The 26,777-nt window shown below is 29.6% G+C and overlaps 6 protein-coding genes across 15 annotated transcripts; 3 read left to right on the top strand and 3 right to left on the bottom strand.

The window, feature by feature from the left end:
• The first annotated feature begins 25 nt into the window (after positions 1–25).
• Positions 26–4,207, top strand: LOC100745591. 4 transcript variants are annotated; one of them, XM_024371478.2, is made up of 6 exons: positions 26–150; positions 254–323; positions 619–912; positions 1,105–3,764; positions 3,847–3,920; positions 4,086–4,207. In XM_024371478.2, exons 3-6 carry the CDS (start codon positions 828–830, stop codon positions 4,201–4,203), a joined length of 2,937 nt encoding a protein of 978 aa, XP_024227246.1. In that variant the 5' UTR covers positions 26–150; positions 254–323; positions 619–827; the 3' UTR covers positions 4,204–4,207. The 4 variants fall into 4 exon arrangements, with proteins under 4 accessions (XP_024227246.1, XP_003493910.1, XP_033179831.1 ...); XM_003493862.4 differs by having other exon boundaries at positions 254–441; XM_033323940.1 differs by having other exon boundaries at positions 28–65; positions 151–441.
• A 274-nt stretch (positions 4,208–4,481) lies between these two features.
• Positions 4,482–6,821, bottom strand: LOC100745836. Its single transcript, XM_003493864.4, has 4 exons — positions 6,287–6,821; positions 5,659–6,138; positions 4,918–5,590; positions 4,482–4,826 (listed from the first exon to the last, which is right to left on the bottom strand). Exons 2-4 carry the CDS (start codon positions 6,122–6,124, stop codon positions 4,622–4,624), a joined length of 1,344 nt encoding a protein of 447 aa, XP_003493912.1. The 5' UTR covers positions 6,125–6,138; positions 6,287–6,821; the 3' UTR covers positions 4,482–4,621.
• Positions 6,822–6,865: 44 nt separating this feature from the next.
• LOC100747469 (glutamate receptor ionotropic, kainate 2) lies at positions 6,866–14,041 on the bottom strand. Of its 5 annotated transcripts, none has more exons than XM_024371498.2 (10): positions 13,820–14,041; positions 9,452–9,822; positions 9,085–9,149; positions 8,830–9,006; positions 8,526–8,752; positions 8,332–8,441; positions 8,069–8,268; positions 7,850–7,955; positions 7,599–7,788; positions 6,866–7,444 (listed from the first exon to the last, which is right to left on the bottom strand). In XM_024371498.2, exons 2-10 carry the CDS (start codon positions 9,525–9,527, stop codon positions 6,952–6,954), a joined length of 1,644 nt encoding a protein of 547 aa, XP_024227266.1. In that variant the 5' UTR covers positions 9,528–9,822; positions 13,820–14,041; the 3' UTR covers positions 6,866–6,951. The 5 variants fall into 5 exon arrangements, with proteins under 5 accessions (XP_024227266.1, XP_024227267.1, XP_024227269.1 ...); XM_024371499.2 differs by having other exon boundaries at positions 6,952–7,444; positions 8,069–8,262; XM_024371501.2 differs by having other exon boundaries at positions 6,952–7,444; positions 8,069–8,184.
• Positions 10,852–14,734, top strand: LOC100745712 (zinc finger protein GLI4). Of its 2 annotated transcripts, none has more exons than XM_003493863.4 (6): positions 10,852–10,989; positions 11,097–11,255; positions 11,808–11,908; positions 11,989–12,969; positions 13,200–13,328; positions 13,461–14,734. In XM_003493863.4, exons 2-6 carry the CDS (start codon positions 11,154–11,156, stop codon positions 13,747–13,749), a joined length of 1,602 nt encoding a protein of 533 aa, XP_003493911.1. In that variant the 5' UTR covers positions 10,852–10,989; positions 11,097–11,153; the 3' UTR covers positions 13,750–14,734. The 2 variants fall into 2 exon arrangements, with proteins under 2 accessions (XP_003493911.1, XP_012247722.1); XM_012392299.3 differs by having other exon boundaries at positions 11,054–11,255.
• Positions 14,735–15,425: 691 nt separating this feature from the next.
• LOC100747349 (iduronate 2-sulfatase) lies at positions 15,426–18,214 on the top strand. Of its 2 annotated transcripts, XM_024371503.2 has the most exons (9): positions 15,426–15,680; positions 15,770–15,947; positions 16,025–16,155; positions 16,259–16,430; positions 16,517–16,666; positions 16,749–16,886; positions 16,977–17,284; positions 17,408–17,517; positions 17,610–17,710. In XM_024371503.2, exons 1-9 carry the CDS (start codon positions 15,495–15,497, stop codon positions 17,620–17,622), a joined length of 1,386 nt encoding a protein of 461 aa, XP_024227271.1. In that variant the 5' UTR covers positions 15,426–15,494; the 3' UTR covers positions 17,623–17,710. The 2 variants fall into 2 exon arrangements, with proteins under 2 accessions (XP_024227271.1, XP_012247720.1); XM_012392297.3 differs by having other exon boundaries at positions 17,408–18,214.
• Positions 18,215–18,230: 16 nt separating this feature from the next.
• LOC100747229 (transcriptional regulator ATRX homolog) lies at positions 18,231–26,277 on the bottom strand. The gene is made up of 20 exons (XM_033323934.1): positions 26,240–26,277; positions 25,572–25,702; positions 25,258–25,400; positions 23,136–25,149; positions 22,763–23,055; positions 22,540–22,658; positions 22,326–22,471; positions 22,019–22,249; positions 21,675–21,894; positions 21,184–21,593; positions 20,799–21,097; positions 20,419–20,713; positions 20,080–20,360; positions 19,857–20,010; positions 19,432–19,779; positions 19,056–19,353; positions 18,783–18,980; positions 18,587–18,703; positions 18,353–18,493; positions 18,231–18,278 (listed from the first exon to the last, which is right to left on the bottom strand). The coding sequence occupies exons 2-20, from the start codon at positions 25,586–25,588 to the stop codon at positions 18,231–18,233; spliced, it is 5,772 nt and encodes a 1,923-aa protein (XP_033179825.1). The 5' UTR covers positions 25,589–25,702; positions 26,240–26,277.
• Positions 26,278–26,777: the final 500 nt, after the last annotated feature.

Raw genomic sequence — 26,777 nt, 5'->3', positions numbered from 1 at the left:
CTACGCTAGATATTTATCAGTTGTTTTAAAGAATATGAACTCTATATTGCCTAGGTATATTCGAGGTTTTTTTTCGAATTTTTAATATTAATGAATAAATGTTACATACTTCGATCAGTCAAGTAGAAATTGATAGGGTTAATTTTTCAGGTAAAAGTTTGAAGCGACATTCTCGATAGATTTCTATTATATACAATAAGCAGAATGGAAAACACTGACAAAATTTAACAAATTTCCTTTGCTACACTTTTAGGGAAATAATAATAAAGTTGATTGAATATTTTTACTACAAAGCACACCTGTTGTTACTAAGCTAACTTTACGTATGTATACATATAATACAATACTAATAACATACTTCACATGTGTTGTCACGCTTTCTTGAAAATTTCTACGGTATCATGAGATAACATATGGACAATATAGAAACTGAACTATGATGTATGTATGTGTATATATATATATATATATCTGTCACTATGATATCAGATTTGTAATAATGTATGTAAGATAATTGTTGTAAAATGTGCGATAAATTTTCTGTTGTCGATATAATCAGCATCATTGACTGAAATAAAATATTTCGTGGAAAATATAACCTCCATCGTTTGTTTATAGAAAGTTGCATCAACACTTCGAATTTCAACCCTCTGTTTAAAGGGTGGTTTAAAAGAAGTACAAAGCACATGGTCGTCATTTAAATTACAAGTACTATAAGAAGAAACTGATATTAACGATAAAACAGTTTTTTCATTACATATAAAATACAAAAAGTAGGTTTTAAATATTTTACCATTTAATTATACGTTCGAAAACAACTATGGTAAATGAGTGCCTTAAAAGATCAAGATCCCGATTACGGGCCATCCGATGCAAGTGATGAAAAACATCAACGAATTTACGAAGAAAATGGTATATATGAAATTTTTTATCAAATTTACGCGATGTTTCTATTGTATCTAACCTGTTTATACTCCATTTATTTTAATATTAAGAACTATCTTTTTGTAACAACATCACTAAAAATTGAATGTGTACAATGAATAAAATATACAGAATTAATTGTATTTATTTGCATTCGTTTTTATTGTTATTTCATTTTAGCACGAAGCAGTACAGCAAGAAAAATAACTGCTATTATTGAAAGGGAATTTTCCCAGGAAATTAATACAAAAGAGAAAGAAGTTTTAGAGTTACAAGAAAGATTGCATAGAGCATCAAAAATCCTTCATCTTTTGCGTTATGTTATTGTTGCTGACTTTTATAATCGCAAACAGTGTCAAAATTCACAAAATGGAGAAGCAAAACAAACTCAAATTCATCCTGCAATAAAACAGCTAATTGGTAAATCACCAAAGTTATCCGACAGTTCCATTATTTCTACATCAACAACATCTAACAAAGACAGTTATTTTACCACATCAGAATCAATTTCGATATACTCATCAAGTACCACTGGTGATGCTGCAATAAAAATAGAAGAAGCTTCTGAACATTATCGATTAGAGAAAAGAAGGAATGAAACGGACGAAGATCCACGGCCAAAGAAAATTCCACGATATATTCCTCCAAAAAGTGGAGTCCCAGAGTCTCAATGTCCATCAAGAGGTATCAGGCACAAAGTGAGGAAACGTATAATTATTGGAAACATTTCAAAATGGATTCCTCCAGAATGGAGAGAAGATGCAGCTAGTCACAAGTGGACAATGTATGTTAGAGGAAATAAAGAAAATCCTGATATTAATGATTTTGTTAGCAAAGTTCGATTCTTTTTACATCCTAGTTATAGACCTAATGATGTTGTCGAAGTTACATCAGCACCATTTTGTCTTTCAAGACGCGGTTGGGGTGAATTCCCGCTAAGAGTACAATTGCATTTTAAAAGTGCTCTCAATAAGCCAATGGACGTAATTCATTATTTGAAATTAGACCGTACTTATACTGGTCTACAAACTTTAGGATCCGAGACACTTGTCGATATATGGATCTATGCAGACTCCCGAAATTCTAAACGAAATACGGGTAAAGTAATTGACGAAGATTTTAATGAGAACGAGCATAATTACGATATGAAGCTAGAAAATGATAAAGATTCTAATCTCATGTCTGATTTTATAAGTAACAACATAAATAAAAAATTAGAATTAGCAGATAAGAGCAGTGAAGTAGTAGTTAAGAAAGAATCCTCAGAAAATATAGAAATTAATGAAGATTTAATAAATGTGAAAAAACTGTTATTTTATGTAGAACTTGATCATGATTATTGTGGTTCCAAGTATTTAAACAATTCTGAAAGAAATTTAACTATTGATCATTCATCAACAACATTAACTAATTCATTTTTACATAAGATTGTCACAGTAGATAATCAGCAGAAAGAAGATAGAGAAGAGGACATTGAAACTAATAACACAATAACAAATGAACTTTTAATAAATGGATATTTAACAGACTTAAAGGTACAAGAGGAATTAACAAGCACAAGCATACCTTTGTTAGATGAAGTTAATCGGAAAGTACTTCCTCTAAGTTGCTCCAGAGTTCACTCGAACCTTCGTCCTTTGAAAATTTCTATTCCTCCATTGTTTGAACCATCTGGAAATAGACATGTCTTAGTTCTTCAGAACAATAAAACGATTCCTGTAGATATTGCAGGTATGAATTATGCCCGTAATAATGATTCAACAAAATCGAGGATAAATTTAACTACTTCTCGTGGTATTAGTTTGTTGAAGAAACCTTTAGGTACAGAAACTAAAATCCAAGAACAAGATCCTAATAGAACAAAGGTACAACAAGGATTAAAGCTTCAAGTTTCTAAAAGTATTCTCTTAAATGTAAATTCCAATATACCAGTACTAAAGATAGCTGAGAGAAGAAATTCACCAAATGATCTTTCTTTTAATTTTGAAAAAGAATCAGCTACTGAACAGATGTTAAAACTGAACAATCAAGAATCGAAGGAATTCAAGTTATCACGCCAGAAAATCACTTTAGGCAAGGATAAGTACAAGCTCCAAAGTAAAAAGGAGTTTTATGACGAAATTATCCGAACAATTGAGGTAGCAAATATTCTGAACGTTCAAGGCCTATTGCGATTCATTGTTAGAAGAATGCCCTTGATAACTCAAAATGCTTCCGACTCCGATTACAGACGACTCCATCCTTATGCCTGCACGAGCGAAGAAGAATTTTTTAGCTATAGTATAGCGAAGCGAAATGCCTGTGAATGGAATCGAGCAAGGATGATACGATATTTTATGAAGAAAAAGCCATTCACGGAGGAAGAATTATGGACCATTAAGGAAATAATGATTTGGGCGAGATTGCACGGTTATACGCCTCTTTGTCCGAATTTGACTATTCGGTCAATAAAACAGCAGAAGAGTTTACCTGTTTCCACAATCGCCAAAAGTATTTCTACATGTACACAGCCTGATACTTTCTGCAAGTGGCTTCAAATTTATCCAGATCAATCAAATGATAATTTGCTTAACTCTAATTTACATCAATCCAACGAATTGGACATTGAGGTTGATGTTGTAAATACTGATGTCGCACTAGAAAGCAAGAAGGGACTAAAAGAAAGAAAAGAGCATAAGGAATTTGTAAACACGAAAATTACAGTATTGGAACTTGAAAAGAAATTAGTGCCGTTTTATAATTTTATTTGTGAAACTGCCAGAGAAATTGGTATTAAGCTAATTTCTGAAGAAATTGTACCTACTGTCGTACATGGCGCAGCTGCTCGAATGATAATGCGGGTATGTTTTACACATATATATTTTTATATAATTTAAAAATCAATGAAAAATTAAATTTCCTACATATTTTATATTTTACTAGGCTGTTGAATGCCTTGCAGAGGATTTAGTCAGAATGTCTTTGGCGAAAGCTTGGGAAAGATGCAGTGATAATGGGTAAATATACTTTTTCAATCAGGCTACTTGTATATATATACATATATTTCGTATAAAATTCACAACTTTTTATGATGCAGATGTCAAATATACCTATTACATACATATATGTATGTATATTATTATCGCGGAATTGTGACAGACTTTTTTTTATTTTATTTGTAGATATCCGAAGGTGATCGTTTTGGACGATGTACGTGGAGCCCTTCTAAGTCGTGAAGAATTTGATATTTTTACAAATCACGGATTAGGCTCAAAATATCGGTTAACGGCTACAGATTAGCTTAGAAAAATATAAAATCTAGAGAATTTAATGACTGAAGGAATATTTAATATTAAGGAAATTTAAAAAATTCTGCCGTATTTAACACTTAAATAACATAGGTCTGCTGCAACAACGCGCTCCAATACAGTTCCGATAACGGAAGCCTCGCACATGTACAAATTTATAATTTTGAATAAAGTATATGAAATTTTGTACGAATCAGTAGGTTCAATAAAATTTAAACTAGTTCCTGACCTCTTTTCTGTTATATCTACATATAATTGAATTAACTTCAATCATGCCTCATCTTTTATATTTTCTTCCGAACATGTATATATGTATTTAAAAAAAAATTTAAAAACGAGATCAAATATTAGGTAGCAAATATTAACAGATTTCTCACGAGAATTTGTTTACTGCTCAATTGATGTCCTGTTTATCGCATAATAACGTAATCATTTTCTTGTAGAGCCGCTTGCATTTCTACTAACGTGATATCTTTTAATCGAGGTGACATGGGAACGTAATTAGACTCATCTGTTATTCTTTGGAATCCTAAATTATTTTTCTCGATCAGTACAGAGTTTTTATGAGATGTTAAAGGCAAACTACTAGGTCCAGACGCCCGAATATCTTGCAACCTTAAAAAGACATATATATGTATATAATAAAAATAAATGTAATATTAAACAAGCATAATATTGAATGAAGAAAAACTAAATGAATACAAACCTACTTCCTTTCATGGACTCCGAAGCGCACCTCTGACGTGGAGGCAAAGGTGGTGGCTCTTCCGACTGTCGATTACAAAAGAGATTCTCCATATAAAAATTTGAGGCAGCCACTGCACTCATGTCGGATTCATCTGGAATTTCTTCATAAATCCCAGAAGTTGCCGAAATATCAGAGTATCTTCTAACATGATAATGATCATATGGTTCTGGTTGATAAACATCCTCATTTATTTTACCAGACATTCTATAACTTATTTCTTCATATCTTTCATTAGATTCTCTTCTCTTAGATAATATTTTTAACTCCATTCTTCCAGTTGTTACTGAATAACTTCGTAAACGTTCATCATGGGATATTGCTCTAATATCACCTTCACTTAAGCTTAAAGGTCGTCCATTAGTTTGCTTGTGTCTTGGACCACGGCCCTGAGTTACCAAATCTTGCAACAATTTACCAGCTTCTAAACAAAACAAATGTAGTTCACCAATTCCAGCACGGAATTTTTTTGATGTATGAATCACACAAATACATTTAACGTCATCTGGTCGTCCTGCCGTGATCAAGTGAAACTGATTTAGTTCATCCCACTCAAAATTCTCTAATGTTTCACCAGAATGAATATCCTTTATTATTACTCCTAATGTGCTTGTTATCAAATCACCATACAGCCCTGAAAGAAGTTCTGGTAATTAGACTTCAAAAAGCACAGATTCTTTCTATGAATAATGACTTAAATACCTGTCAATCCTGATGCTTTGGAATGTGGATTGTCAACCATAGATATTTTATAAGATCCTGGTGCAAATTTAAGCTTTCTAGGTCTTAATAGCTGTCTAATATTTGCCATCCACCGCTGTGACTCTGTCTCTGAATTACCAGCTAAATAGAGCAATGGTTTTCTATCTTTGATAGGAAATATACCAAAAGCAAATTGCTTAGATCTAGATTGGGTACGGCAAATAATGGCATCCAATGGTATTACTATGAAATTCTCTTTGTCATTTGATGATGAACTATTATCATTGCCAATACAATAATCAAGATTTACTCTGACTCCTAATTCAGAATCTAACTTTTGAAAGGAACACCAATGTCTTTTCCAAACTTTCCAAGGGCCCAATGTTCTCTTTTTTACCTTATGAACTTTGGACTTGTTACCACAAAACTTGACATCTAGAAATCCACAGATTTCTTCCTCAGCCATTTCTCTCTCCTTTTCTAGAAGATATTTCATTGTTAATATTTAAAAAACAATGATCATTTTTATTTTGCATGAAAGGAAAATATTTATATAATTTGGAAACTACCTAGTACAAGAATAAGTGATAGAAGATATGGTTAACATATTATTTTGTGAATTAATTACCTTAAGCTTATTATCAGATGCGAAAGAGAAATACTTTTTCATAAAACAAAATATAATACAATAAGAAATGTCTTTAATTTTCCACTGAAGAGCCAAATCAAGTAATTGGCTACTTTTGATTTCCAATACTAATTATAAAATTTTATAAATACAGAAGAACATAGATATTTACAAAAACGCACGGGCAATTCAATCAACAGTATTATTTGTATTGTTTACTAACTTGCTCACTCCCCAATCTTAAACTCAGTACTGCCAACAATGTGAGAAATTGATCAGTCAGTTCTTACGAAAATCAGAATTCCCTAAATAAAATTTCTGCTATAATATGTTCAAATATAAATATTATTAAGCTGTTAATAGTGTAATTTAATATAATTTAATAAAAGTTTCCATCAAAAAAAACAGATCGCGAAAGCTTTGTTTAGCAATACAAAACATCATAAAGATTACATTTTTCTTTTTTTGCCATATTCCACAAGGTTCATATAAAAAGGTTCAGTATAAAAAAATTTTGATCTATGTAACCTCACATAAAAAAATTTACATCCAATGTACATTTTATTAATTTTATAAAATTACAATTTTTAAATAATTTTAGCATTTCAATATGTAATGCTACATACAAAAAATATTTTTGTATTTCTTACATATTTTTAATGTGATCAGGCTGCATATTGAAATAAAAAAGCAGAAGGAGTTCTAATAGGAATTAATTTTCGATCACCGTATGGATTAGTAACCACATAATAACTTCTTCCATTAATAAATTGTTGTTTTCTTTTTATCAAAACATTGCCAGGATATTGATAAATCGCTGGAGGACTCTTTTTTAACATCATCATATAATTTTGTGTTGGAAGATTGCTATTTAAAGGATTTTGTGGTTTTTCGTTTGGACCACAACAAGGTAGATAGCAGCATACTTTTCTTTTACCATTTTGTACTCGGTACAATATAAACGCGTAAATAAATTCAAAGAAAAAGATAATTGCAGCAATTGTATATCCACCCACGACAACTTTGTATGTTAAAAGAAGATCAGTATTTCGCAATTGTCTCTCGCTTGAACGAAGATCAACTGGACAGATTTCAGTTAATGGCAGATCTTCTTTCTTCGTACGATGTATGATACCAGTCTCTATTAATCTTAACAGCCTGTAATTTAAAACAATAAAACCTATATTCAAAAAGTTTCTGTTAAGAACTCATTTCTATTACAATATTCCATTAAAAAAAGATGGGAATGTAAATAACCATCTTTATTTTTAGTAAAACTTAAGTTAGTAGATTGAATCCAATTAAAACTTACAATGTATTGATACGTTTTTCAAAGGTTGAACCATGGGGAAAACCAAAGGCACGGCTGGTTATTAAAATGCTACCAGGCATTATAACATATGTACAACGCGAGTTATGTTGTAAATGATGACGCGTTTTATTCATATAGTCTTTGAATATTAAAGTTTGCAAGTAATGTGCTTCTGCTAGGAAAAGTCTTTCTAAAAGGAAAAAGTATTACGATCATTTCTTTCTATATATATTAGGATATTTAATACATACTGGTAGTAACTGATCCTAAAATAGCTCTTGAATGCTCATAGTACTTAAAAACGCCTTTTCCTTGCAATTTGCTTACGTTCAATAAACTCAAATCGTTCTCCTGATTCTGAAAACGTAACAAGATTTAATGTATTATTTTTATACGTTAAAATGTTTAATATTATCAAAAAATAATTCAGTTTAGCATTAAAATATTATGAAGATCGCTTTACATCTTACTTGAGAAAGAAGAAAATCAATCGTTCGTCCCTTATAGGTGATCCAACTGTATCCCTTGTGAACAATATCTTGTAGGGAACTAATAGAGAGCGTAAATTGAGGCTTTGTAAGAAACGCTGTGAGATTTGCCGTGTAAAAGGATGTCAAAATCAATATAAAAATCCACCATGTAGCGAAAAGCATTCGTGTTGAATCTGCAACTCCAATTACAATTTTTAGAAATTGTAATAACAATGTATTTAAAATTAATCAATACATTTTACCTGTTGTGGCAACAATATTCGTTCCTTGTTTCAACAGAGAACTATAAACGAACCAGAAGCAAGAGGACAAACTGAAGTTTTCAGAACTTGGATCGTGCCATAATTTTGCTCTATATATCAAAAGATTAAATTAAAATTTATATTAATTACTGATTATATTAGTTATAATAATTATTAAAAAGTTTTTCAGAAACCTCATACTGGCGAAAAAATAAATAATTGGCCCCACAAAAATTAATGACATTAATACTAATAGCCAGACGGTTCTTTCGAATGGTGCCAGAAGACCGGAACCTGTAGCTGATTCCTGAGGTCTCTTCATCACAGCAGTTAATTTCGTTTCATCTAGTGGAGCGCTGAACGTACAATATTGTCCGATTTCCGGTAATACGGGAAGGAACGCAACAGCTACGTCTACTTTCTATAAAATGAAATAGATTTCTTTAACAATTAAATCATTGTATTACAATTAAACCAATTATAAAATCTAAATAATACCTTCTCGTAAAGTAAACCAAGAATACCGCTACTTTTATCACCCAAAATATGTTCTTTTGGTGGAATAATGGTATAGGTGAAATTTAATTTTGTACTGAGTAAATCAAAAATGTAAAATGCATATCCTTTACCAACCCACTTTCCATTTTCTTTTACAATTCCTGAGAAAGGCATGTCCTACAAAATAATAAACATGTTGTGCGTCTTTATAATTAAAAAAGGTAAAAAATACGCTGAATTTTGGACCTAACTTACATTCCAAGATGTTACTGTTAGTTGCGACGGCATTTCTTCATTATTTTTATTATTTGCCACATTATCTATTAATAGAAAATAATGTAAAGAATAATTAGAAATATTTTAAAACATTTTTATTTTATGAAGATAATGACGACTAACATATTAATCGATTCATTTACGTTTCTAACTCAAACATAGAGAATAATTAAATCAATATGCTTTTTGAATTAGTATACTTCATCAATAACATTTAAAAAAATAACGTATAAGCTATTTGATTAAAAGATAAAGAAAAAAATTCTGAAAAAGATGAGAATATAATTTAAAAATTAACATAATTTATTGTATTATTATTAAAAAAGAGTTGGACATATTTACGCACCTTCACCATGAACATACCGAGTATATTCTTGAATGAAAAAAGATGCTATAAGAAGTAACAAATAAACAGTGTGCATCCTTTAATCTAAACTGGAATTACATTGATCTTAATCGATTCTAATTTAATGATCGTATATTATGTTATAGACAATTATCGCTTCCACAATAAAACTAACACCTGTGTAAATCGATACCGACGTGCAGGTCACATCCTAGCTAATAGTGACCCGACCAACGTTTACGTAGTGACTGGTATACGCATTAACGCCTTCGAGTAGTATAAACATGAAAATCGACCCGCTTCTAATAACCTTGCAATCTGCTCATAGTAATCAGTCATTCTTCCAATAAGTTCAATTGTTTCGTACTTTCCTAAAAAGTAATAATGAATTATAAATTATATGTCATATTTTAAAATGAATAGAAAGAAAGAAATATCTATGATCGATAGCGGCATAATTATTTGGAATTGGTAACATAAATTAGTTTTGTCTTCAAGTCTTTCAAGTCCAAAAAAATTAATTCTAGAGTGGAACGCTGAAATTTTTCACGAACTCAGCAAAATATTTTATTGAAATAAATAAATAGTAATTTAATTTATCCAGTCATATCTACTCTCCAAAAAAATTGTTCGCACTGAATACATGGTATATACGAAAACATATATGTACATTTGTTCTATATTTGATTTGAATGTTTTACATAATTTAGATTTTTACAATGGACGAGTAATTACAAGGCAATTTTTTAAATGATTAGCCATGGTTCTCATAACTTCAAAAATGATTAATTGACTATTCTGTACAACTCTTTGAAGTTCAATGAAAATTACCATGGATGCAGATTTTTAATATTCAAGAATTTGAAAAATCACATGCAGCTAAATTACAAAAAAGAAACAAATGCGTGCTTTGCTCGTGTATTAGAGATGAAAAAACATACTATTGTATAGAATGCAGTAAATCTATTTGTGAAAATTTTCGGAGCTATATTATTAAAGATTGCCGCCACATATAAGAATTCATCTAAACCACATAGATATTTGAAAGGATATATGTACAATATAGAGTGAAAGTACACTGGAAGTATGTATTTCAATAGATTCTTTTACGTGATTTACGTACATAAGTTACGAAACAGTGCAGCATTTGAAAATTCACAGTAAGATTAAAAAGAATATGTATACGTTTCAAGGATGAATTCAAATAAACCATTGTTTCCTATCAATAACGTTCTATTTATAATTTCACAATCAAAAACTTGCAAGTATCTACTAAAAATCATATTTCAAAAATCGACAAATGTTTACATCGAGTGTAGTCATTATCGATGTGATTATCGATATGTTAATCTTAAACCTATATGAAGGTAGGCGCAATAAAAGTCGAAAGGTGGGCAGAAAGACTATGGTGAATACGTATTCGCGATAGTAGCTTGAGTATATTGAAATGACAACAAATGATTGATATTATTGGGAATGGTATAATATGAGGTGAAAAAGGGAATATATTCCGGCGCGAACGGGAGCGCACTTTGTTGGTAAGTAGCCCGACAAAGCGTCCCGTTCGTGGAAATGATTGTGTATTTGGGACTTTCATTCAAGGTGCTAGAAAAATTCCCTTCTGAATTCCTGTTGGTGAATGCAGGTTATGTGAGCATCGAAACGCGTCGTTATTCACCGTTTTTATTGCATATTGGCCAGGATGGGCCAGGGTACGGATACATGCACAGATAGGCCTGCTGAAGTTAGCGTCATCAGATTCGTATCTAGGAATCGTACTATCGAGGAAATAGCCCCCAAAAAGGTAAAATCACCGGAGGCATTTAATGGGTTCAATGACCCCTAACTCAAAACAAGTCACTCACCATTTACCTTTATTTGTTAACTTACTACTTTATATAGTTAAAGGAATCTTTTTTATTGATGAGATGTAATAATTAGACTGTGGATTTTATGAAAACTAATATTTTTGAGAATATAATTTAAAAAATAGGACTTCTGTGGAATCTCTTTTTCATACTTAAGCATTATAGAAAGAATTATACATTGGATATTTTCTATATTTTCTCATGTTAGGTGCATTTTGTGCAATTTCACATTTCCAAATTTCCTACAAATACATAAAAATCTGCAGTCTAGTTATAATTTGAATGAATGAGATTAGTAAAACAATTTGATTTTGTATTATAATTTGGATATGAAATGTTTGATGATTACGGTTGAGCTATTATCATCAATATTTTAGGAAGTTTTTGCAAAAATTATTATCTTTTTGTTTATTATATAAATGAAATGAAAAGATTATGTATATTCTTAAGTTATTTGTAATAGATACTTAATCAAATTATGTTTTTAGGAAGTATACACTTGTAAACAACGGGGCTGTGGCAAGACATTTACCAATCAAGATGAATACAAAACACATGAAGCTCTCGAGGCTTTAAAAATTAGGTTTATGTAAGCTGGCTTCATTTGTTATAAAAATTGATTATGAAATATTAGGTAATAGTATAGTATATTAATAATTATATTTATAGCTGTCGAGAACCAGGATGTGGAGAAGAACTGTCTGATCCTGGAAGCATGTGGCGCCATTATCAAGAGTGGCATAATAATGAAACAAATGTATTTATATGTCCATACACAAATTGTGGATCTTTACATACAACCAGTATCAATCTAGAAGAACATATCGAAAACTGCCATAGACAACCATCAACGTTGCCCACTGAACCAGAAGTAATATGTTTTGAAGATCCTGAAAATGCAATGGATGAGGAAATTGTACAAAGCACAGAGGAATGTTATGAGAAGAGAACAAATGAATCTTTTGGGATAAAAGTATGTCAGTATGATGATAATAATGAGCAAAATCTTCTCAGAAGTGATACTGCACAGCAACAAAAAAATGAGGTTTCTCATGATCAAAATACTGCAAATGATAGTTCAAAAGAAGATTATTCTTCCATTAGTGAATCTTTAAATGAAGCAGGCACATTTTCTATGAATGAAAATTTAATTCTAAATGCAGAGAATTTTCTATCTAAATACGAGAATAACACAAACAAATGTCTAGAACTGCAAAGTGAACATTCCCAAGAAAAAATAAATGTAGTTTATGTAAATGGTGATATTACCATTACGAAAAATACGAAAAATGAAATGTGCAGTATAAATTCTAGAAATCAAGACCATAGAATTGAACTAGATAATCTAGAAAAGATTTTCAGAAATGAACTTGATCGTGATATTTCAAAATCCGAGGAGAATACTATGGAAACAAACAGTAATTGTTCGGATGATGAAGAATACACTCCAAAGAAGCAACGTATGTCTAGGTACAAGCAAGAAATTTATAAATGTGCGGTTAATGGCTGTGGGAGAAAATACAAATACATATCCCATTATCGTCATCACCAAGATAGTCATAAATTAGCTGCCAATACAATTAGTTCAAATTCTAGCAAATCAATACTGAAATTAAAACAAGGGAAAGCCTCAACGGTCAGTTTTTTCTTGTAAGTTTAAAGCTATTAACATCTACAAGTAAAAGCAGTATCTTTTTTCATTCTTTATATGTAAAGACAGATACGTGTTATTCATAATTTTAAATGCTTTGTCAAATTTATCACATGTGATTTTAAATTCTAGTTTTTATATTGTATCTTTGCATCTCAGGTAATTACTATTAGTATAAATGTTATCAAAAAATTAATTTCTCCATTTAATTTTATTTTATATTAATTAGATGCAAGATCCCTGGCTGTGGAGCTCAGGTGAGCAATGTAACTGGTTTATGGAAACATTACCAGGACAATCATGCTAATTCAAAACTGCCAATAGTACAAGAAACTGCTAAAAGCAATGAAGTATTTCGGTAAGTTATATTGTCACTTGTTTATGCTTCACATATTATAGAACTGTACTTATTTACATTTTTGATTGAGTATTCTTGAATTTACTGCTAGAAATCTGTTTTGATAGATTATTAAAAGAAAACATGTTTCAGTTGTAAAATACCTGGATGTGAATCGGAGTTTAGTACAACACTAATGCTGTACAAACACTTCACTGAAGTGCATTCAAATGGCATTGGCAATAATGCTAGCACAAATACAAAGACTGGGAATGGGAGTAGTTTTCATTATACTGAAATATTTAAAGATGATACTACTAACCCACAAGCAAATTTTAAGACTGACTTTAAAGCAAAGAATAATATTAATGTAAATGACTGTACGATAAGTACTAATGATCAAAGATCATCATCAGTTGTTAAGAAGGAAACACGGGATTGACTTCAGATAAGTTGGTATCACACGTAAACGTGAAGATAAATAATTGTAGCGGTGAATTAGAGTACTTTACCGGGGCCGCAAACATTCGAATTATAAAGTAAATTATTTTTCCTCCTTCTTTACAAACAGAGATGCGTCTGTCCTTTATTATCCATCTGTTTAACTAGTCACTTTTTATTATGCTTTTATTACTGATTTTATGGGGGACGGCCCTCGTTAACTACTCAAATCTTCGTAATTATAACTTTGAATTATAGGAATGCTAAATAGAGAGATAACTCTAGGGTTATCAGAGTTGTTTTTCTATGAATTTTAATTATTTCAGTGAAGATATTATATGATTACAATTTCATAGCTTTCGATGTTGAATTAAATTTCCAGATTTGCTTTTATGTAAATATCTAAAAATTACTAAGAACTTTGTAATACCTAAAATTTACTTCTTGTTTACAAAACGGCATTATATTACAAATTTACAATGAAAAAAATTGAAAAGAAGTACATTTTCAATGTTTTCAAATATATTTTACTGTTATTATTGTAATGAAAAACAACATTACAGCTATTATATACAAAGTAAATATTAAATCAACTCATTTGTAATCTCTACATTTTAAAAAAAGATATGAAAAACAACTCGAACAAATTTAAAAAGTTAAAACTTAATATTCAATCAATACAACAGTAAATGCAAAGTAAAGATACAATTCCGTAGATTGATAAGCCTAGTGTGGCAAATTTAAAAATAAAATTCTTGAAACAAAAGACCGTTTACTGCAGTAATTTGTGCGCGTGTTAATATAAAACTCTTGACTTTCCATACTAATTTTTACTATTTTATATTATTGTATCATTTTAATGTAATTTATGTTAGGTCATGTCGTAGTTATTGTAGTAGATATTGTAGGTAAATAAGCATTACGTAGCATTTTCATTTATATGTCTGTACATTGAAAAATAAAGTGCAATAGTAAGTTAAAAAGGAGGTTCCATTAACTATAAAATACTTTATTATTTCGTTAATTGAAATATTTTATTTCTTACACACAAAAGACTATATATGATATATACATGTCGGAGACGGAAAGACAGCGGGATTTCCCGCCCGGAATGTTGGGACAAACCCCAATTCACTAGTCCAGACTTTTACTATAGCCGCCCTTAAGTAATAAAAATAAGAAATAGTCTTAATGTTCCAATCTGACTTTATGACGATGGGTTTGGGCTCGAAGTGACATGGCAGGTCACCGGACGTAGCCACGGTCACGGGAGGGACATGTACCAACGTGCTACTCGATTCGGGTAACTTCCCGATAACTCAATCGGCAATTCGTCCAACGACTCACTAACAAACTAACTAACTCTAACTCTCTCTCTAACCTTGTCAATCCAAAAAAGGCTGCCCTTATATACTCCTGTCCCCGCTTCTCGGGTTAATCTTTGTTTTAAGGAGAGCCTCTCGTGACCGTGGCTACGTCCGGTGACCTGCCATGTCACTTCGAGCCCAAACCCATCGTCATAAAGTCAGATTGGAACATTAAGACTATTTCTTATTTTTATTACTTAAGGGCGGCTATAGTAAAAGTCTGGACTAGTGAATTGGGGTTTGTCCCAACATTCCGGGCGGGAAATCCCGCTGTCTTTCCGTCTCCGACATACATATATTGTATATATATAATCTAATCTCAATTTGAACAAAATTACCCTCCATACTGCTATCATTGTATCTTTTAGTGTGATTTATTATGCTTTTTACGTTATGGTTTATAAATTTAATCGTTTGGTGTACAGCTCAGAAACAAAATTTTCTTTTAATAATCGTCGATGATTTAAGAACTGCTTTAGGATGTTATGGTGACGCTAAAGCGTATACTCCAAATATAGATCGCTTAGCGACAGGAGCTGCCATTTTTTCTCAAGCATTTGCTCAGGTTAGTATTAAGTTAATAGTAAGAAATTAATACCGAAGCTTATACATTAATTTAAAAATGTATATATAGATACAGTAACGTCTTTTTAGCAAGCATTGTGTGCACCAAGTAGGAATTCATTTTTAACAAGCCGAAGACCAGATACACTTCATCTTTATGATTTCTATAGCTACTGGCGAAAAGATATTGGCAACTTTACAACATTGCCCCAACACCTAAAAAATAATGGTTATATTACTAAATCAGTGGGAAAAGTTTTTCATCCAGGTTTTTACTTTTTAAGATGCGATATGTGGATATAAATTGTTTTACATCATTTGATATGATTATGGTATATTTCACAGGAATTAGTTCAAATAATTCTGATGATAGCCCTTATTCATGGTCAGAAACTCCCTTTCATCCATTTACAGAAAGATATAAAGATGCTCCAATGTGTCAAACGAATATGCAGATGTTGCCTGCACAAAATCTTGTAATATTTGTAATATAATGAGCTATTACTTAAAGAGTATTGAGAAGATTGAAAGAGATGATGATATCTAATAACATTATAAATTTTATTTTTCATATTTTAGTTATGTCCAGTTAAAGTTTCATCAATGCCAAATAAAACATTACCAGATATAGAAATATTGAGGGAAGCTAAAACTTTTCTATCTAATCAAGTAGGAAATAGTAGTCCTTTTTTTTTAGCAGTTGGATTTCAGAAACCACACATACCATTTAAATATCCAAAAAAATATTTAAGTATATTTAATTTATTTATTATTAATTATTATAATCATAAAGATTTCTAATTAAAGAAGTCATTTTTATAAAAAAATATTTTGCAGAAAACCACCCCTTGCACAAATTTGATGTACCTAAACCTTATAAATGGTCAAATAATGTTAGTAGTATTGCTTATAATCCTTGGAATGATTTAAGAAAAAGGGAAGATGTTGCTGCTTTGAATCTTAAATTTCCATGGGAGAAAATACCAAGTATAGTTAAAGTGATATGTGAAAATTTATTTTCTTGTGTGTAATGCACAAGGATATATGTTTATTTCTTTTTAATTTTTAGAAAGTTTTGCTCGGTTAATTATTCAATCATATTATGCATCTGTAACATATATTGATGATTTAATTGGTACATTAATAAATCATTTGGAAAGGTTGTCAATTCGAGGAGATACTACTATTATATTAATGTCTGACCATGGTGAGTTGAAAAATCTTCCAATTAACTATTATCTAAATTTTTCTATCTTTTAAATTATTATTCAATTTTTTACAATTAATATTTATGTAGGCTGGTCACTAGGAGAGCATGCGGTATGGGCAAAATATAGCAACTATGATGTTGCTTTAAAAGTACCATTGATAGTATCAATACCTGGGCTTACATATGAAAAACTAAAAGAAAATACGAACGTAAATAATTCGTCAAAAGGGAATCAGATATTTATAGATTCAATAGTAGAATTAGTTGATATTTTTCCAACAATTGCAGATTTAGCAAATATCTCAATACCTATTTGTTCAAATGAAAGTACGCAAATTACCTGCAGCGAAGGAATTACTTTTATACCACTTATAAGAGCTGCTTTAAAAGACGAGGTATTATTAATTTACAAATTTAAGTTTTATAGCTTTAATAATATATAATTGTTGAAACTGTTCATCTTAGACATTTGTAATAATTTGTAGTATATAATATTTATAATATAGTATAATTTATAGGTAATATTATGGAAAAAGGCGGCATTTGCACAATATCCAAGACCAAGCATTGAACCTTCGATACATCCAAATAGTGATGAACCACGTTTAAAAGAGATTAAAGCAATGGGGTATACTCTAAGGACAAATACATATCGTTATATAGCATGGTTATCATTTAATCCTGAAACTATGTCACCAAATTGGAACAATATCATTGCAGAGGAATTGTATGATTATAGTTATGACAAGGGTGAAAACCAAAATGTAGCATTTCTTGAAGAATATGCCAAATTAAAGGAAAAATTAAAAATTTTATTGCAACATGGTTGGAGAAATATTTTATCAGCTAAATCTAATTTTTAAATTATAATTATACTTGTTTAATTAATTTATTATCACTTTACATACATTTGCAACTTTAAATCAAATAAACTTCGTATTTTTATACATAATTGCAAGCAATATGAAATTTACTTATTTGTTTAATATAAATTTATCATTAAATTAATGTTAAATAAATTATATAATTCATTAATACTCTATTTAAGTAATCTAAGTCAGTATAAAAGTTTTATGGTTAGTATAAATATACAGTTTATAAACACATATTTGTCTGTATATATATAGTGAAAAGTTTATCAAATAAAAAATGCCAATGTTCAAGTAATAATTTTATGCTAATTACTTATAGCAACAATATTATTCAGTTTCATCAATACTGATACTACCATAATACAAGTATAACATACTAAAAATGTAGATGAAAGTATAAGCGCTTAATATATTGAAGCATTTTTACATTATATAAAACAATATAAAACTTTACATTGTATAATTTTATTCATTCCTCTTGATTTTTATTTTTGTTATTTACTGTGGTTGATATTACCTGAAATTGTATCAAGTAAATTTTACATTTAATAAATATTTAACTTTAATTTCTTGTTAATGTATCCACGTTACCTCTATAACATCATCATCAACATCTCCAGATCTAATATCAGTAATCCTATAATCTTTCTGTTGATTGGTCAAATTTTTAATTCTATTCGGTACTGAATAAGATGTTTGAGCCATATTGGGTACTGAAGTTAAGTTTGGATTCTAGTATTCATAAATCCTCAGTTAAATTTTATACAAAAAGCATGTTTTATATTCGAACGTTATCAATGGAAAAATTGTAAGTTATTGAAATACCTGATCGATTATTGAATTTGCGGCATTGTAGAAAGAATGTTGTTCCATGTAATTGTACATATTTGTTAATACATTAGCAGTCATCATTTGTTGGGTTTGTGGTGTTGCATTAGGATACTATAAAATGTAAATTATTATAAGCTAATAAATATGAGCAAACTATTTGAGTTATTGACGAAAAACATCATATTCTTACATCCTTTTGAAGAAGTATTCGAAGTTTTTCATAATCCGTACCAATACCCAATGGTGGCGGTATCTTATATTGATTTAACATCATATTATTTGGGAACGCCATTGAATATGATGGCATTATTGGCGGTTTTCCTTTCTTTTCCTCTTCATATTCTAACCAAGCTTGCTTTCTTTCTTCTTCATTCAGTTCTTCCTCTGCCTATTATTAAACAAGATTATTAAAAATATTTATTTTGAGACAAGCAGATTACTGTATTATGTAGCTACAAGTTACTTTATTTTCCAAAAGAGAATCATGTTCATGATAGTTCTCCACAAAATTTTTATATTTTAAAAATATTTCTGCTAATAATCTATCTTTAGGCAAATTCAGAGTCGGTTTCTCTCCGTTGTTTCGTTCAAATGTGTACAATTCATTTAAATTTTGATTGCTATAATGACGTTCTATTTGTTGCTCATCGACGACTCTACAAGAAAGTGATAGTTTCGTCACTTGTCGATTGTAGATCTTTTCTTCCATCGTTCCAGCTGCTAAAAATCGATAAACGTAACATGGTTTCTTTTGACCAAATCTGTAAATTATATATATTTCAGTAATTATGAAATATTATTATTATTGATCACGATGACTTAGAAGCACAGGCACGAACCTGTATACACGAAATATACTTTGGACATCATGAGAAGGATTCCAACTTGCGTCAAAAATAATAACACGATTGGCAGCGGTTAAATTAATTCCCAGTCCACCTGCTCTGGTTGAGATTAGGAACAATCTTGCTCTTGTATTTGATGGTTCATTAAATATTCTGCACCATGCGTTTCTATTTTCAGCGGATGTTTGACCATCCATCCGAAAGTAGTCCAACCCCAATGACCAACTTCCAGTATGTCCATCTATATATTCCAAATTTTCACCGTTTTGTGTTGTATTATCGATTTTTTCAAGAAACTGCTCGATTAGAGATAATGAATACAATGATTGTGAAAATACCAAGCTAAAATAATTAAGCAATTTTTAAAGATAGTATGTAAATTATTGTAGACTTTTCTAAAAATAATATAAAAAGCATACACTTTGTCTCCGATTTGTTCACATTCCTTCAGGATTCCAAAAAGAAGTATCAATTTGGAAGAAACTCTCATATCTTCAAAGTGTTCAAGTTTAACAAACTGTAACCACCATTCCTCTTCTTTCTTTTCAGGTTCTTCAGGAATTATTTCAGCTTCTACATATAAAATAAGAACAATATATATATATTTTATAACATACTAGTTTAACGTAAATATAATCTTACCTGATCTATTATTTTTTGAATTAGTTCTTATATTTTTTGTAACATTTGTATCAATGGTTACAATATCATCATCTTCTTCAGTACTCATACTGGTCGTAGTCTCTATTTCGGCATCGTCAATAAAGTCTTTTAAAGAACCCTCCGAATCACTGATTTCGAATTTTTTTTCATTTATCTTTTCTATCTTTTCTGCATTCATTCGCAAAACCAAAGGATGTGTCCATATTCTTTGTAATGATTGAAAATCTGCGAAAAGAGATCCATTGGCATTGCGTATTCGCCTGAAATAGAAAATACATATTAAATTTTGAAATTTCATTAAAAAGTCATTTCACATACCTTGCAAAATTATCCAAATAATGTTGATACATATTAATTTGCATTTCAGTTAGACTGACAAAAATTACATATTCCTGTTTCGGTGGTAAAAATGGTGTTAGTACAGAATAATCAAACCTTTGTACGCAGCCCTTTAACATCTTATGTAAAACGTATGCTCGTTTTTTCATTAATGTAACATCATATTCGGTAGAATCATCAAATTGACCATTAGTTATTGGATTCCCAAATCTGTTTAAAAATTCTTTCTTCGTTCCTAAAAGATTTGGCTTTACAAACTGTACCATACAGTGATCTGTAATATATCAGTTATAAATGTTTAATCAAACGAATACTGAATTATTTATATATATACTTATTTAATATTGTTCAAGTTTTACATTCTATTAAATTATTTTGGAGTGGTGTTCCTGTAAGTACAATTCTCCGTAATGTTTTAATCTGTTTCATTGATTTACTGAGAGCAGTATCCTCATTTTTTAGTAAATGTCCTTCATCGCAAACTACGACATCTGGACCAGGATTTATTAAGTACTGTAAAACTGCTTCTTTGATATTTTTTCTCATTTTATTATTTGTGCCACTTAGATTCCTAAACATTTCATAACCAATAATGAGTACACCACCAGTTCTTTGCCAGCTTTCCAATTGAAACTTTCGTTCTATATTTTTCTTTAATCTTTAACAAATTTATCAACAATTATTATATGACCATTTGTTCATCATTATCTTAAATGTATTTGTAAATATATTTATGGAACTTACTTAGTCATTTCGTAAATCTCGATGTCATGTTCTATATCCTTTAACCAATTCGTAAATTCATTTACCCAATTAAGTACCGTGCTCAAGGGACAAACGATCATAATTGTTTTAACACCAGTTTTTTCATGTGTTAAAAGTGTATGACCCAAGGCAATTACTTGAAGAGTTTTACCTAGACCCATACAATGTGCAATTATACATCCAGACCCGCTAGAAGAATTTACTCTTTCCAATGATTCAAAGCATGCGTCCCACATGAATTTTATTCCTTCAGCTTGATGGGGTTTTAAACGCTTTACTAAATTTTCATGGACAGTCACCAATTCCTCTTTTGTTTCAGGATCAAAATCCAATACCAACTTATCTACTTTTTCTTCGCCAGCCAATCTTGCTTCATACATTTCATTGTACTATAATACAAAATAAAGAAATGCTTTTTCTTCGTTCTTATGGAACAGAAAATTAGTTAAGAATTAATTAAAAATATGTACCAATTTTTGTCTCTCAGCAATACGTTTAAGTCTTTCTTCCTCTTCTTTGGCAGCTTGCTTAGTATCACTTGTAACTTGCTTATCTTTCATTACTTTTCGGATATTTTTACGACCTTTTTTTCCAGGTGTTCCTTGAGAATTCGTAATATCAAGGTCCTTATCGCTATTTTCATCACTATTACTGGACATATTTTTAATGCGTCTTCTCTTTGGTTTGGTTCTAGGAATTTATAAGGAATATATATGTATAGGAATGTAAAAACCAACATAGAAAATTACTATAAATTTTTTTATACATATATTATTGTATATATATATATAAAAGTAGCTATTATAAAAAATACCTTTTCTCTATAATCGAAGAGTCAGAATCAGATGATTTATGTGTCTTACGTTTACGCATCTTTTTTGGTTTTCCTACTGAAGAATCACTATCTGAAGACATATTATCTTCTGACTTGACAGATTTATTTGATTTTGTATCAGAATTTATCACCTGCAGATCTGAATCAGAATCTATAATCTGTCTACGATTTCTTCTTTCGCGTTTTGCAACTTTGATAGCTGAATGTTTGCTATTTCAAAAAATACCATGGTTTATTTAATATATTACATAGTTTATTTATTAATTATCCATGTTAAATAACTCACATATGACTTTCTTCTGCCTTTTCTGTCCCTTTTTGTTTCTTATTCCATTTTTCTCTTGCAACATCAGAATCTGAGTCAGAGGAGAACTTCATTGTTAATAGTTTATTTCGCCTCCATTTATTTTTCTTCCATTTGTCATCATTTTCCTAAGTATAATTGAATTAATCAAAACAATCTTAATCTAAAACAAATTAATTGTCATCTTAATTGTTACCTTATCACTACTCTTTTTTTCAACTTTTTGAGTTGATCGTTTTGAAACATCCTTTGATTTAGTTTTACTTTTGTCCTCCTCACTGTTACTGTTTTCAGAGGTAGATTCTTTTCGTTCACCTGAAATAAGATATATAAAATTTAATTTTATAAATAAATTTAATATGTAATGCTAATAAATAAGAAATGACATTAAATTTAGAAGAAGCTAGTCTAATATTTACCAATATCTGAGTCGGAAGAATATAAAAGAGCTTTCTTAGTAACTGCATCTGCTTCCAACATTAATTCTCTATTAGTTTGGAAATTAGCTTGTATTTTTGCGATTGAAATATCATTGTTTATATCAGAATCTTCCCCTATATTTTCAATTATATCAGAATCTTCCTCTGCATTTTCGTTTTTCAAATCTTCAATTTCCTTTACTTTAGTCTTTTTTGCTTTTCTAGATAAAGAACTTCGTGTCGAGCCAAAAGTATTTTTACGATTGTTTTGTAACCTATCCAAATCAATTAGACTGCAAAAATAAGTATATATATAAGTAAATATATAAAAATTTTATCCCAAGTAATGAAAAATAATTTTTTTGTTTTGTACCTTCTAAGCTCTTTATTCTCTAAATATTGTCGAGATTTTTCTAACGCATTCTTATACTTTTTAAGATCATTTTCTGATAATTTTTCAACAACAACTTTACAAAACATTTTTAATTTTTTATCTGACCCAGTATAACTTATTTTAGGTAAACGTGTTGGTTCTCTAGAATCCAATGCTTTTTTGTTTTTTGTAAGATTTTTATCTTCATCTTTATTTTTCTTTGAAGAAGTATTTATTATTAGTGGTTTCAATGTAATCATTTTATCATTATCAGAACTTGAATTTTCACTACTGTCACTGGAATAATGTTTCTTACTTAAACTTTCTTTTTTATCACAAGGACTCATAGAATCATCTGAATTTGACTCAAGAAGTGCACGTTTAGCATTAACTTCTTCATTAATGAGTTCATCAGGTTTGTCTAATAAATTATTTTCATGAATAGAATTACTTTGTGTCTTATCTTTTTCTTCTTTTTTATCACATTTTATCTTTTTCGATTGCGATACGTCTTTCTCTTCGAAACTATCATTTGTGCTGAAACTTTCAATAAATTTTTCATTCAGTGATTCATCATTTGTGGGTGTTTCTGAGTCCGATTCTAACATTGCCCTCTTAGCTTGTTCTTCGGCATCAATATCATTTAAAACGTCATTTTTCTTTTCTTCAGTTGATTCTACAATTTCATCAGAAAAAACTGATTTAGATTTTGCATTTTCAATTTTCGTAGGGCACGAGTTTTTATCTGTAAGTTTTGTATCTAATTTTTCATTTGTGAAAGAGTTTTTATCTTTATTATCATTATTTTTTTCAAGTTCTTTTAATTGTAAACCATTTTCATTCCTACATTCATCTCTGACTTCTATCAAATCATTAATGTCTATATCTTCAGGTGTATCTTCAAATATATCATCTATGGATTTGTTCATAGCATGTTCATTTGTAGATATCTGATATTCTTCAGATGTCTTCTCATTTGCATCAATTACTTTCAAATCATCTCTTGTATAAGTTTTATCTTCCTTTTTGTTGTCTAAGATGGAAGAGATAATTTGATCACTCTTTTCATTGTCACCTATTAATTTTTCTGAAACTTTAGTTGATGTATTGTTTGTTTTGTTTTTATCAGCGTTTATTTTCGTATTACTTGTTCCTTCATCAGAAAATATTTCTTCATTATCACATTCAGAAACTGCGCTTGCTGCATTCGAGCTGTTCTCGGATTTATTGGATTCTTCTGTATCCTCTCTCTCTTTTGCTATTTCGTTATCGCTTAAAGAACGAGCTATGTTTTGTACTTTATGACTTTTACTCCATTTTTCATAAAAATTTGTTAATTCTTCTTTTTGTGCATTAAGTTCCATTTCAAGATTGTTGATCACATTTTTTGATTTTTCTATAACATTAAATGCTGATTCTTGGTATGTTAATTCTTTCTTAAAATATTTCCATTTTACATGTTCCATCTGTATTTCATATTCTGAACAAATTACCTTAAATTGATTAAAAATTTTCACAACATGAGACTTGAACTGTAAGCTTTGTTCTTTACTGATTCTAGTCTTTTTTATTAACTGTGATGTGGATTCTTGATTTGACTCAGTGGATATTACTCGATTCTTCCCAGTTTTTTTCATAACACTCAAACCACTAAGAGAAATTTTTGATTTTTGGAATTCTTTGTCAGAACTAGAATCTGTTTCTTTTTGTTTTGACTTTAATGATGAATGTCTTTTTGTCTTCTTTTCAGCAGATTTCTCATAAATTGCATCATCTGAATCACTAGAAACTGAATTTCTGGTTTTATTCTTTTCTTTTCTTATATTATTAGAATCAACTTTCTTATTTCTCATAATCTTTTTGTGCCCATCATTTTTTAAATGTTCCTTGCCTTTCTTTTGTTTATGATGAGCAGTTTCACTCTCCTCCTCAGAGGATTCTCTTCTAGACCTTCTTGTTTGTTTTGGTCTGTTAATGCCATCTTCATCAGATGACCTTTCAGTTGAATTATCACCTAGGAAATAATTAAAGATAATTTTTCTGAATCAGAATTACAATTTTAACTTATTGTAATAAACATTTCTAATTTCCTTCTACAATAGACTTCTTCTATTCATCTTACGTGAATTTCCAAATTTATAAAAGAACGGTCGTACATCTTCAGGAGTACTGGAATCATTGTCACATAATGACTGTATTGATTTTTTCACTTCTTCCACTCTTGCAAGCCGTTCTTTCATATATACTCTGCTTTTAGTGTCTCTTCTGAAATCAAAGATGTGCTTTTAAATTATTATATTATTATTACATTCTGAATATGTTACACAAAAACAGAAATTATATTAATTATACTACATAATTGATTTCACATAATTTCCCACTAAAACTATGCAGAATTAACATATAAGAATTTATTTTTTCTTTGTATATACTTACTTGAACAAAGAAGACATAGTGATTGACAAAATAGTTCTCTATTTCCAAAAGGACCTTGAATTAAGTATAAAACATTTTTATTTTCCAATTTCAGAACCCAAAATGTCAGATTAAACTTGTTATATATGTTTCTGGAAACATAAATTTCTATTTTAACACTTGTGAATTAAAAGAATTTTTATTAATGTCATATCACCTACACTATTATGTCATATTATCTTATCTATTCTGGTTTTATTAACCATTCAGATTACTTTAACAAATTCATAATCTCCTGCCCATGTATGGGTCATTGTATTTTCTACTCACAAGTCCGTTGACCCATCCATGGGTTAGGAATGTTTAACATTAGAAGTCATATAACTCCTGATAGAGGAATACCTTGTGTTTGAATTTCTGTGTAGATAATTAAATTGTAAATGTTTTACATGCAAGGAATAATTCAAATGAATATTCTAACAAAAATTATTGGGGAAACAAAAATTATTATAACTAATTAATTGTTTTGAAGCAGTTAATGCAAAATGCATGCATATCGCTTTCTTAGATATATGGAAAGGAAGTATATCTTTTAGCATGAGCTGTGAATGTGTTAATCTTTAAACATTCAGAGACATTATCTAATTGCATATTATAGCAATAACAAACAAAGAAGATAAAGTACTTATAACATGTACTTTTTATTTGGTCCTTCCCAAAATTGTATCTGTAAAAAATAGTCATAGAATTAAAATAATAGAAAAATATTAAAAATGCACATTACAAGATCTTTTATTTTATCAATTCATATATTTTCTCTCTATGTATTCTACTTCTATTCTAAATTCTAACCAATATTACTCTTTAATTAAATATTCAATAATTTTAAAATCAATTAAAGTCATCATACAAATGTTTAGCATATTATCTATAACAAAAATATCGAGCAATCACTTATAAATAAAAGTTGATGTAATTTGCAAGTTTGTCTTTCCACTATGCATATATTAGGTATGTAAAATTGTTTTAATCTCAAAAACGAAAAATTGTTACTGTTTTATTTTTATAACATCGAAAGTAATTACATTTACGACAATATGACTTTTTTGTTCTGCAAATGAGTGCATAATCGCTATTGCCATTTTTACACGTTGATTCTTTAAGATTAAAATAAAGTTAAAAATTTGTATATATTAACTATTTATTATTATTTACTTATTACTATTT

This window comes from Bombus impatiens, unplaced genomic scaffold (assembly GCF_000188095.3).
Source record: "Bombus impatiens unplaced genomic scaffold, BIMP_2.2 scf_1336, whole genome shotgun sequence".
NCBI classification, from domain to species: domain Eukaryota; kingdom Metazoa; phylum Arthropoda; class Insecta; order Hymenoptera; family Apidae; genus Bombus; species Bombus impatiens.
Note: the sequence above shows the minus strand (reverse complement) of the source record. Positions and strands in the feature narration are given on the sequence as shown.

What these genes read in the sequence shown, in the direction of transcription:
- LOC100745591 (XM_024371478.2), top strand. Translation starts at nt 828, where the DNA reads ATGAGTGCCTTAAAAGATCAAGATCCCGATTACGGGCCATCCGATGCA. An exon ending in ACGAATTTACGAAGAAAATG is followed by an intron (nt 913 to 1,104) that starts GTATATATGAAA and finishes ATTTCATTTTAG; the next exon opens with CACGAAGCAGTACAGCAAGA. An exon ending in CTGCTCGAATGATAATGCGG is followed by an intron (nt 3,765 to 3,846) that starts GTATGTTTTACA and finishes ATATTTTACTAG; the next exon opens with GCTGTTGAATGCCTTGCAGA.
- LOC100745836 (XM_003493864.4), bottom strand. Translation starts at nt 6,124, where the DNA reads ATGGCTGAGGAAGAAATCTGTGGATTTCTAGATGTCAAGTTTTGTGGT. An exon ending in CAAAGCATCAGGATTGACAG is followed by an intron (nt 5,591 to 5,658) that starts GTATTTAAGTCA and finishes AACTTCTTTCAG; the next exon opens with GGCTGTATGGTGATTTGATA. An exon ending in GAGTCCATGAAAGGAAGTAG is followed by an intron (nt 4,827 to 4,917) that starts GTTTGTATTCAT and finishes TGTCTTTTTAAG; the next exon opens with GTTGCAAGATATTCGGGCGT.
- LOC100747469 (XM_024371498.2), bottom strand. Translation starts at nt 9,527, where the DNA reads ATGCACACTGTTTATTTGTTACTTCTTATAGCATCTTTTTTCATTCAA. An exon ending in TATTTTTTCGCCAGTATGAG is followed by an intron (nt 8,442 to 8,525) that starts GTTTCTGAAAAA and finishes TTTGATATATAG; the next exon opens with AGCAAAATTATGGCACGATC. An exon ending in GAAAAACGTATCAATACATT is followed by an intron (nt 7,445 to 7,598) that starts GTAAGTTTTAAT and finishes TTTAAATTACAG; the next exon opens with GCTGTTAAGATTAATAGAGA.
- LOC100745712 (XM_003493863.4), top strand. Translation starts at nt 11,154, where the DNA reads ATGGGCCAGGGTACGGATACATGCACAGATAGGCCTGCTGAAGTTAGC. An exon ending in GCTTTAAAAATTAGGTTTAT is followed by an intron (nt 11,909 to 11,988) that starts GTAAGCTGGCTT and finishes TTATATTTATAG; the next exon opens with CTGTCGAGAACCAGGATGTG. An exon ending in TCAACGGTCAGTTTTTTCTT is followed by an intron (nt 12,970 to 13,199) that starts GTAAGTTTAAAG and finishes TATATTAATTAG; the next exon opens with ATGCAAGATCCCTGGCTGTG.
- LOC100747349 (XM_012392297.3), top strand. Translation starts at nt 15,495, where the DNA reads ATGCTTTTTACGTTATGGTTTATAAATTTAATCGTTTGGTGTACAGCT. An exon ending in ATATCCAAAAAAATATTTAA is followed by an intron (nt 16,431 to 16,516) that starts GTATATTTAATT and finishes AATATTTTGCAG; the next exon opens with AAAACCACCCCTTGCACAAA. An exon ending in GAGCTGCTTTAAAAGACGAG is followed by an intron (nt 17,285 to 17,407) that starts GTATTATTAATT and finishes TATAATTTATAG; the next exon opens with GTAATATTATGGAAAAAGGC.
- LOC100747229 (XM_033323934.1), bottom strand. An exon ending in TTATAAATTTGGAAATTCAC is followed by an intron (nt 25,150 to 25,257) that starts GTAAGATGAATA and finishes ATTATTTCCTAG; the next exon opens with GTGATAATTCAACTGAAAGG. An exon ending in GAATACTTCTTCAAAAGGAT is followed by an intron (nt 18,704 to 18,782) that starts GTAAGAATATGA and finishes TACATTTTATAG; the next exon opens with TATCCTAATGCAACACCACA.